Source organism: Thamnophis elegans, chromosome 12, assembly GCF_009769535.1.
Source record: "Thamnophis elegans isolate rThaEle1 chromosome 12, rThaEle1.pri, whole genome shotgun sequence".
NCBI classification, from domain to species: domain Eukaryota; kingdom Metazoa; phylum Chordata; class Lepidosauria; order Squamata; family Colubridae; genus Thamnophis; species Thamnophis elegans.
The window spans coordinates 55,145,807-55,156,508 of NC_045552.1; the positions used below are offsets into that span (position 1 = coordinate 55,145,807).

At 53.2% G+C, this 10,702-nt stretch overlaps 1 protein-coding gene across 1 annotated transcript; it reads right to left on the reverse strand.

Annotated features, from left to right (window-relative positions):
- Positions 1 to 123: 123 nt before the first annotated feature.
- Positions 124 to 7,509, reverse strand: NONO (non-POU domain containing octamer binding). The gene is made up of 11 exons (XM_032227985.1): positions 7,393 to 7,509; positions 6,939 to 7,092; positions 4,921 to 5,114; positions 4,158 to 4,459; positions 3,520 to 3,615; positions 2,510 to 2,706; positions 2,336 to 2,420; positions 1,926 to 2,028; positions 1,776 to 1,818; positions 1,472 to 1,581; positions 124 to 1,027 (listed from the first exon to the last, which is right to left on the reverse strand). The coding sequence occupies exons 2-11, from the start codon at positions 7,063 to 7,065 to the stop codon at positions 890 to 892; spliced, it is 1,395 nt and encodes a 464-aa protein (XP_032083876.1). The 5' UTR covers positions 7,066 to 7,092; positions 7,393 to 7,509; the 3' UTR covers positions 124 to 889.
- Positions 7,510 to 10,702: the final 3,193 nt, after the last annotated feature.

The window sequence follows — 10,702 nt, forward strand, 5'->3', positions numbered from 1 at the left end:
CCTTCCCGGCAACAGGAAGAGGCTGAGCCCCCCCCCCGCCCCCCTTGTCAGGAGGAACAGCCTGCCTGGATTTTCCATCTAGTCATCAGAACCCCAGGAGACACGACAGATGGACACAAGGTGAAAAAGTCTTAAAATCCCTTTTTAATAATAATGCATTCCTGTAACAATCTGGAGACAAACTCAACCTGTTAGTAGACGATTACAGCTCAGGTTCACACATTTACTTCTACACAAGACGGGTAAAGTTAGGGTTATACAAACAATTGTTTCAGCTGAGTTTTTCTTATTTTTAAACAGGAAACTTTTTCGTGTTTTTACTATGTCCAATAGATTGTACTTTTCTACCAATAAAAAAAAAGAGAGAAAAGAATGGTACAACACTGAATAATTTCATCCCAGAACCATCACCACTATCGAGCCCTCTCGGCTGCCCCAGAAAACTACGGAAAGAAAAAAAAATGGTCCGGAGGAAAAAATAAAAAGCTACAAGTTTTTAAAAAAACTATTCCCCCCTCCCCGCCTCCCTACATGATCTGCCATTTGTGGCTGGGGCCACGTACAGAACCACAGGCCTTGCCCCAGTGCTCGGAAGGGCATTTCCGAGGCCTGGGGGAGAGCTGGTGGCCTCCGAGGAGAGCCGGTGGTGAGGGGCTTGGGGGACGGGAAGGAAAAGGGCCAGGGGTCCTAGCTCGGCCCATATACACTACACAGCTACTGAAGCCTCCTGGGATCCATGTTCACATTGCGTGCTTGCAGGAATGCAACCCTCCCGGTATCAGCTGCACCGTTTAGAAACGTTACCAGATGCCTTGGCCAAACCCCTGGGGGCCCAAGAAGGAGCTAGGGGTCTTCTTGAGAGGAGAGCCAGGCACGGGACCCTTTCCTCTTAGTACCGGCGACGCTTGTTAGGGCCAAAATCTCCCCCGGGAGCCCCCCGGTTGAATCCTGGCGTGCTTCCTCCCATGGTGCCCAGGCCTTCCATGGCCCCGCTCTGTCCAAAGCGATCGGCTGGTGGTGGAGGGGTCTTGTGCAGAGAGAAAAGGAAGGTTTTGGTCAGAAACAACCAGAGGCCCAGAGATTTTAAAGGGGCTTCATGAAGATCCACAAGGGGGCTCAGAGGCAGGTCTCAGCCTAAGCCCAGGGGAAGCACTCTTTTCAAAGGATCTAGCTCTTAAGAGTTAACAGCACCTGAAAGAGATCCTACGTCCTCCAAGCCCCCCCACCCAACCCTCCTTAAGTTTGTCGGAAAAAAAGGCAAGGACCCCAAAGCCAGTTAATGACCTTAAGAAATAAAAATTACCAAATGGATCATGCTTGGAATGTTGCTGCAGCTAGCCACCCCACCCCCTGCCTCCAATATCTAAGAAACATTCACTTGAAATGCAAGTACAAGTCCTCATGATAATACTGTGATAATTCTTGGCTCTTCCCCCCCCCTCTTCAAGGACAAGAGCTCGGTTGCTCTTACCATTCCCATGGCTCCATCAGGGATCATTGGTCCAGGGCCAGTCGCAGGCGGGGGTCCTGCAGGGACGCTGGTGCCCCCCATGGTCCCCCTGTTGTTCATTCCTATTGCACCTGAAGGGCAAAGCAGGAACCCCTCCTGAAGTACAGCTTCAGAATCCACCAGGGAAACCCCCGATTCACCAGCCGTCTCCCCAAGCCCGGCCCCAGCTCAGCTGCAGGCAGAGACCCTGACGGGCAGCCGGTGCCCAGAACCAGGGCCGTATGTCTCGGCCTCGTGTGTGTCTGGGCATCTCTGTGCCACTTACCTCCCATGCCCATCTGCCCCATTCGCATATCCGGAGGCTCTCTCTGAAACAGATGGAGAAGCCCACGGTGAGCAGAGGGCCCTGAAATCAGGTGCTGCCGCCGGCTCCCTCCCGCTTCTGCCCATCAGCCCTAACCACCACCCCCCTTACCGCATCAGGGTAGGCGCCCTTGAAGCCCTCCTGCTGCCGCCTCATCATCTCCTCCTGCTGCCGCCGCATCTCCTCCTCCCGGCGCCGGCGCTCCTCTTCTTGCCTGCCAGAGAAGCCCGGACTGGTCTCCCTGCTTCAGCAGCCTCCCCAAGGATTAGGCCCCTCGGCCGCGTCTCAGCTTGGCAGGCCGCATCCACTAAGCCGCCCCCAAAAAAGGATCAAGGGGGGGGCCCCCATCAATTCATCAAGAGAGCACTCAGTTGGAAGACTGGAGCCAAGAGCTCTTTGGACAATTTCCCTGGCTAAAGAATGAATGTCGTTTTTCAGCTCTCTTCATGAACCAGTTTTCGACCTTTTATCATGTATTCTGCCATCTGTAGCGGAGCGGCCTTTGTCAATCTGCTGCTCACCTGAGTTCCAGCTGTTTGCGCTTCTGCACCTCCTGGTTGTGCAGCTCCTCCATGCGCCGGAGCTCCTCCTGGCGTCTCATCAAATCTGGAAGGAGCAGGACAGTTTGGTATCCAGGCGGGGCTGCCAGAAGCGACCCCCCCACACAACAAGTCCCAATGAATTCCAGTGCCCACCTTGGCGCATGAGCATGACCTGGTGCTCGTGACGAGCCGCCTCCATCTCCATCTCCAGTTTCTCCCGGGCCTCCTTAATGTTGCGGTCCACTTGGTCTTGCTGCTGCTTCTCCATTTCGATTAAGGCCTTCCAGCGCATGGCGTACTCGTACTCAAAGGAGCCGGGCTGTGCAAAGCGGGGAGGCTGCTCGCGCTCCCTGCGGGGGCAGAAACCAGAGAGACCCTCACTCAGGAACTGCAAGCCATGAGCGAAAGGCCAGGGGCTGGGAGGAAGAATCTGGGGGGTTTTTTGGTAAAGTTTTTATTTTATCTTAATACAAATAGTCCATTGAACAGTCTGTTGTCTGGGTACAAATATTTTGTGCAGTAAGTTAAGTCTTACAATCATGTTCATTATTTATTTATTTATTTATTCCAACTTAATGCCAATATCTTACATGTTTGATATTATAACAATCCTCTTCTTAATTTAACTCTATTAGTTATGTTAATGCTAATTAATACATTTTAACACAGCTAGTTTTACTTCTAATTTTTATATTCATTCTCTAACCATCGATAAAATGCTTCCAATATAATAACCAGTTTGTTCTTTCTCTTTAATTGCCAGTGTTGATCTATTCATTCCTGCACGTTCTAATATTTCCCCAATCACATTCTCCTCTGTAGGGATCACTTCACTTTTCCAATTTTGTGCAAATACAATCCTAGCTGCTGTTGTAACATGAATAATCAAATATACAGAAAACGGGAGGAAGAATCGAGCGGCCCTCTCAGCCAGCACCTATGGAATTAGCAGAGCCGGCAGCTCCAGAGCATCCAACCCGCCAAAGGAACCCCAACTGCACCGTGGATGCAGAGGACAATGATTCCATTTCCACCTCTGCTTTGACAAACATAAGCCTAGCCCAAAGGGGTTTCCCTCTGTGAGTGCATGCTGGGTGGACCAGCTTTTTAAGATCAGCTGTTTCCATCACAAAGGTGCCACTTGGAATCTCCCTAGCACCTACTTGTGATATTGTTGGTTTTTGATGACCAGCTTCTCTGGCAGTCCTTCCTCATCATCGTACTGGTCCATGGGTTCCACCGTCACAGGCCGAGGGAACCTTGGAGAAAAGTTTGAGAACAGGCAACCTCAGGGGCTAAAACCAGAAAGTTAGCAACACCCTTTAGTGTCCAACTTCCCCTTCATTCCCTTTTCAGAATGGAGGGTCTTTCTTTGACAAGTTAGCAACTGGCGCTTCTTGAAGCCATTGGGGCAACCAGCAGAAAGTCAATTATTTGTATCGAAGCACCAAGTTACCCAGTAAGATCCTGCTCTTCAGTTCCTCAGTGGCTTATCTCAGAAGCAGCACCTTCCATGCTCAGGTGTGTGGAAGGAGGAATCAGCTTCCTAGGTAGCTGATCTGAGCATACACATACAACACTTCTAGGCTGCAATGCCTTTCAAAAAGAGAACGCAGTTGCTGTGTGCATATTCTCTCCACTTTGTTAGCCCTACTCACCAGAGGCAAAGATCATTCACCAACAGGGACCACCAAAGTTGCACAGTCCCCCCCCATTTATGACTGCGGACACAAACAGAGAAGATCAGCCTTCTAGCTGCAAGCCCACCCAACTGACCCAGAGGGTCCCGGCCTGTGCTTACGTAGTCAGCAAGAAGGACCCCTCGCCACATCTGTCCAGGGCTTTTCTGGCAGCTGGTTTCCCTGAGAACTCCACGATGCCTTTTCCGGAAGGTCGGCCTCTGTCATCCACAATGACCACAGCCCTCTCAACTTGGCCAAACATGGAAAATGCCTCTTCCAGGAGCTCATTGGACACGAACTGCGGCAGGTTCCTAACCGTCAGCGACGCGCTGTGGCAAGCGAAGCGCACACGCAGCTGCTTCCCACGCAGAGGCATGTTGTCCAGTTCCACCTTTGCGATCTCAGCCAGGGTCCGGGTTTCCTGCGGGCAAGACAGACTAAATGAAAGGTGCTTCTGGGAAGAACTTCATTGCGGTAGTCCCGAGAGTATTTGTACTGTAGCCCAAAGAACAGTTGTTAGGTGGATTAAAGGAAGGTATAGAAGTTAAATATGAAAGATTCCACTTTGTAAGGAACCAGCCACAGAAAAGGCCCCAACCTATGCCTGGCTCCCACAGGAATAAAAGACCCAAGCAGCCAGACTGCCAAGACCATTTGCCAGTGTTCAGCTCTCATTTGTGCAGAGATAGTTGCGATCAATGACAGCCACAGAGGCGATAAATACCTTCTGGAGGGCCAACAGCCTGAAATTTGCTTGTATCCAAAATAAGGCACGTGGGTTGTATGCTGCTCAAAGAATAACAGTTATGCTCTTCAAATTCAGTCTGGTTAGCTTCCCCCCAACCCCGGGACACGCCAGAAGAAACGGCTCTGGTCACTCACCAGTCGGATGAAGCCAAAGCCTTTGTCCTTGTGAATGAAGACTTCACCGGCTTTTCCATATTTTTCAAACATCTTTCTCATCTCCTCCTCAGTGATATCAGGTGGCAGGTTTCCCACAAAGAGGCGACTCCTCTGGGTGAAGGTCTTTTCCCCAGGTTTTCGGAAGTTCTTCAAGTCAATCGTCAGGCCTTCATCTGAGGGGAAGGAGATATAAATTCACTCTGCAAAACTGGGGAACAAATGATGACTATTAACATACTCCAGAATATCATATATCATGATCCGGACATTAACAGCACCTCCAATTTACAGCCACAGGAAAGAGCCGCTCAAAACTATCCATGTCTGCCTCTCCAGGCAACCAGAAGGAGAATATCCGCTGCAACCTTCATCTTATGCATTATAAGATTACAAATGCAGAACTGAACAAGTGTAAGGTCAGGTCTGGAGCAGCTACGAGGGGATGCGGGTGGGAAAGCTTTTCAGCTTCCTTCAGAAGGAAGGCCAAGTCTTAATAATAAAATGGCTTACAAGCTAGCTAAATATAAGGTGACCCGTAAATTCCTCTGAGGGGCCAATACCAGATTTACTAAAAGCTTTAGGGAGTCTATATATTATTCTTAAAAGCAGATTTTTGTTTTGTTTTTTCCCCTCTATAACATCTTACAACCATCCCATTAACATTGCTATGTCATCATACCTGTATACATCAATCTTATATCACTTCTATATTTATATACGTATTCATCTACAGTTCTATACATTTCTCTATTGTTTCTCGGCTGAATTAACTTTATTCCTGTTATGCAACCACTTATCCCAAATTTCATAGTATTCAGATTGTTCTTTGTCTTTTAATCTTAATGTTAACTATATATAAGGATGTTGTAATATAATTCCTTGTGTAGGCGTAGGTCACCCATGGCCCAGTTCATACCAGGGCATGCAGAGCCACGCTGAACCACACAGGAGAAAACAAACTCCTAAAACCCCATAACATCCTGATAGTTCATAACATAACATCCTGAGATGTGCCCTACCAATGACGTCCAGGATTTGACCATATATAGACAGAACTTTCCTGAGTAGTAGATTAGAAATTGTACTTTTACAGGCTGTTTTTAATCACATGCTATTGCTCCTCCTGCCTTTGTCCTATCTCAATAAAAGGGGCTCTCAGACCCCCAATCTGGGTCGTTCCATCCCGAGAAAGATTGTGTCCTGTCTTTTCTCCACATTGGCCTCATGGACGAACCACGGGAACGTTACATAAGGAGTCTATATATTCTTGAGCTGGAGACAAAGATTCTAACCCTAAAATGTGAGAAAGTACCAAAGGGATAGCTGAGCCAGAGAAAGCAACTGTCCTAACTGATTATAACTTGCAACAAAGAAGTTTCAGGGTTCCCTCTTTAAATTACGCTGCAGCCCGTAGAGTTTGATTTCGTTTTGCCGCCAGTAAGAATAGCCCCGATTCTGCCCATCTAGCTCAGGGATGTCCAAACTTGGGACCTTTTAAGACTTGTGCTGGGGAATTCTGGGAGTTGAAGTCCACAAGTCTTAAAGGTCCCAAGTTTGGACACCCCTGAGGCTAGATAATCTAGACCAGTGTTTCTCAACCTTGGCAACTTGAAGATGACTGGACTTCAACTCCCAGAATACCCCAGCCAGCGAATGCTGGCTGGGGAATTCTGGGAGTTGAAGTCCAGACATCTTCAAGTTGCCAAGGTTGAGAAACACTGATCTAGGCCGGGTTAATTCCCAATCAGACGTCCATGTTTCTTGTTGGGGCAGGAAGCGAAGGGAGATCAAGCTGAGCCAGCATAGATTCGGCCTCTCCGGCAGAGGCAGCTTCTGGTGGCCAGATGCTGCTGCTGCTGCGGGAGACGCTCTTTTCCTCCCGCAGCTGCAGCCCCAGGTGGATCGGCTGCTCCGCACGGGCTCAGGAGCCGCCTTGGGGCTTCTGTTGTCCCGGCTGGCCCGTCCACGGGAGCGCGCCATCCCCTCCGGACACTCACTCTGGCTGTTGAGCTGCTGCTGCCCGTTGGCGGGGGCGGCCTGTTGCTGCGACTGCTGGTGGTGCTGCGGCGGCTTCCGCGGGACGTGATTCTGCTTCTCCATGGCGAAGCCCTTGCTGCCCTGCATGCTTGGCCGGGGCGGAGGGCCGGCTCCCTGCGGGAGAGGAGCCGAGAGAGAGATGGTTGGGCCGCCTCACCTCCCCCCCACCGCTTCTCCCTCCCCCCACTCGGACTACAATTCCCAGCGCGCTCCGCGATCGCGGCCAGCGTCCCAACTCCGCCGTCCCCACGCTCTCCCCGGGGAGCCTCCGGTCCCCGTGGCGCTTCTCGGAGGCCGGCCGATGGGAGCGAGGCAGGGCCGGCCGCGCCCTCGCCGCCTCGAGCATCCCCCTCCGCCGGAGGAGAGGCGCTTCGCGAGGCCCGCCCGGTCCCGGCGCCGCCGCGGCCTCCTCACCTCAGGCGAGCCGACGAGAAGGCGGGAGGGGGGGGAAGGTAAAGGAAGAAGGAAAAAATGGGGGCGCGCGAGGCCGGAAACCGTTCTCTGGTGCGTGCTGGCCCCGTCCCGCCCCTGCCGCTTTTTGGCGGGCCCAATTGGTTGAAAGGCCGCTCCAGTTCTCCCGCTAAGTGGCTGCCATGCTTGCCGATCTAAAGACGAAGGCGAACCGAGCGGGCCGCGGGGCCTCCGATTGGTCCGGCTCTCTGCTCCCCCGGCCCGCGCAAAGCTTAGCCAATCGGCACTCGAGGCGCTTTCCAGTCAGGTTTGAGTGAGTGGTGGGAAAGGGACAAAGGGGCAGGAAAAGGGAGGGGGCGAAGAGCGAGTGACGTGAGGCTCCGCGATGTCCGCGCAGGCGCACAAGGAAGCGTGCCGCTTCTTAAAGGGACCGCGGGCGGAGTGGGAGGCATAGCGGTCTGCCGGCGGGGGCGCTAGGGCAAGGCCGCTTCGCAGGGCCGGTTGGAGCGCCGGCGGGTCGGGATTAATATTTATTCAAGTACATGCAAATCTCGCGCAGAACTTTGCTCCCGATCCAGCTTGTAGCCAGTTGTCTTCGGGGGGGGGGGGGGGAGAACAAGCCGCGCAGCGCGATCCTAAACCTTTAGGATCCCTCCCCCACCTTTTTTTTTTCCATTAAAGGTCTCCGCTAAGATTTCTAGGCTGTTGCAGCCCAATTCTATGCGGGATCGCTGGGGAGGCCGAGGGAGACCCATGAGTTCCATGCAGTTTCCAGCTGTTGAGAAGGGAAGGGAAGAAGCACCACTTTGCTCTGGTATCCTCTTCTAGGGTGCCCCGCCGTGCTCAAAGGAAACCAACTGGCCAGAATGCAAGCCAGCCTTCTTCCAACCATCCCACCAGGGTGTGTGTGTGTGTCCATCCGTCCGTCCGTCCGTCCCACAATTGAAGTCCAGTTTTCGGGAGGAAGGGAAGGCAACAAAGCTGCACTGCAGGTAGACTGTTAGGATCATGAAGCCCATCGTTGCACGTTGGTGAAGCTCTACAGATGATAGGCCTTGGAAAGCTTAGGGACTGGGGGGATTCACCTGCCCTGTTCATCCTGCTGGGCTAAGCCCTGGGCATGTCCTGGCAGCCCAGACTTTGTGCTGGACAAATCATGGTTAACTGCTGTGGTTCTCTCCAGCTCTGGTCACCCATCCTTAAATCAGCTCTAGCTACGCCTCTTCCCTGGCTGCAACAAGGGGCCCACCCACCCTCTGCTCCAAGGTTGCCCACTTAAGGTGCCTGACCCACTCTGGAGAAGGTGTCCACCGTGAGCTACGTTGCATGCCTGGCTGCCAGAGCAGATGCTGCGCTTCTATCTCCTAGCCTGGTCTCCTGGCCTCCCTGGGAGAGCAGCAGGAAATGCCATGTGCCTGGAGGTCCTTGCAGTAGGAGGCTGGCAGAGAGGAAGCCCAGAAGGGGGTAGGGGAGGTGGCAACTGTGCACTCCATAGTTGTTCACCCTGGGATCTCAGAAACGCCATTCGTAGCTTTTGCACCGAGATTAGTGGAGGGAGGCTGGAGGACTGCCGAGACATGTTTTGGGACGAAGCGGCTCCCAGCACAAGATGGGCACAGCCGTTCTTCAGCTCCTCAGCCAGCTCAGACTTTCTGGCAGGAAAGCCAGGGCTCCCGGCTTATGCCCACCGGAGCTTGGCCCTCCCGGAGCCTCATCCAGACCATAATCTCCTCTGGAGGGGTTGCCGAGTCCCCTCCGAGAGGGGCGAATGGGCGAGGGGACTCGGCTCTCCCCCAGGGAGCAGCCTGCACATGTCAGCGGGCATCGCAGAAAACTTTGCCTGGGCCGGGTCTGCAAAATCTCTGCATGTTGGTCTGGGGAAGAAGTGGCACTTTCTGGCGTTGGCCCCAGTCCGGGTCAAGCTGTGCGGAATCGAAAGTGGCCTGCCACTGCTGCTATGTTTTCAGAAAAATGCAGGCTGGGAAAGATGGTTGCAGCCCCTGTGGGGAGTGACCAAGTGATGACAAGCCCCTGTCATTGCTGCCCAATTAAGATTGACACGAATCAAAACAATGTTGTGTTGTAATATAACTCCTTGTGTAGGTGTGGGTCACCCATGGCCCAGTGGATAACGGGGCATGTGCAGCCATGCTGAACCACACAGGAGAAAACAAACTCCTAAAGAACATTACAATGTTGCTTCCCTTTCAAGCAACTCAAAAAGGCAGATGGGTACCCTCTCTGTGATTGAGGGGTATCCGAGAACAGTGGCTGGTTCCTACAGCGCACCTTGCCTATCGACTTAATCCATTTTCATCACACGCCAGAAAAAAGCCATCTGGATAAAATTAAGTAAGATAAAAGATTAAAAAAGCAACAAAGGTAAAATAAACTAAGCAGGAGGCTTGCAATTGACATGCTGGGCCATGGTGTATGAACACACACATACACACACACCCAGAGCGACAAGGAGCAATTCCTTGGGTGCTTTCTTTCGGGCGCACAGAGCCCACGGACACCATCTGATGTCACAGAACAGCGAAGGCTTCATTGGTTCCAGCAGAGGCTCCGGGATAAAGGCTTGCTCGCTGGGGTCCTCCTTCAAGAAACCGGGTGGAGCCCCCAGTGGTGGCAACAGGCCCAGAGTGGTGGCCACACTTGACAAGTTTAAAAATCAATCCTCTTTGGAAGATTGAGGAATCTTGGGGAGCGGATTCCGAAGTGCCAGGGCAAAGCATGGCGGGGACATTCCCAGCCCCCCCCCCAATCCTTTCCAAACGAAAGCCCCCCCTCCAAGGGATCCCTAGTTGTGTCACCCGGCTCTTCTGGGAAACCCCTCTTCAGGGGATGCTCTCAAAGAGGGGGTCCTCGGACCCTCTCCAGCAATGGGGCAGGGAGAGTTTATGCCAAGGGCTTCTCTCCTTGTTGCCCCTTGCCTCCTATGGGGGGGGCATTCAGGAAGGGGTCCTCAGGGACCCAAGCGTTCCAGTCCCATTGAGATCGGCATATGCCAGGTGGGGCGGGGGGCGAGCAAGGGCTTCCAAAGGGGAAGCCTTGCAGCAAGAGGGACCTTTGGCACCAGGCGGAACGCGGCGTGCTGCCTCTGCTCCCCTTCCTCCTCCCCCTGCTCTCCCCTCGCCCTCCCCTTGGGGGCAATTGAGGAAGTGGGGAGGGGGTCGGGGGGGGCAGGTTCTGCGGGAGGAGCCCCGCGGTGGGGGGGAGCCGGGCTGCCGCTTGGCGGGGGCGCCTCGCCTTTCGGAGGGCGGAGGGGGCGGCGCGAGGAGGGGGCGGGGGTCTCCAGGCGCCCCTCGTC

Excerpts from the sequence above, each read along its gene's own strand:
- NONO (XM_032227985.1), bottom strand. The coding sequence starts at position 7,065 with ATGCAGGGCAGCAAGGGCTTCGCCATGGAGAAGCAGAATCACGTCCCG. Across the intron at positions 2,421-2,509 it reads GGTCATGCTCATGCGCCAAG|ATTTGATGAGACGCCAGGAG; the intron begins GTGGGCACTGGA and ends TGCTCCTTCCAG. Across the intron at positions 2,029-2,335 it reads CGCAAACAGCTGGAACTCAG|GCAAGAAGAGGAGCGCCGGC; the intron begins GTGAGCAGCAGA and ends CTTCTCTGGCAG.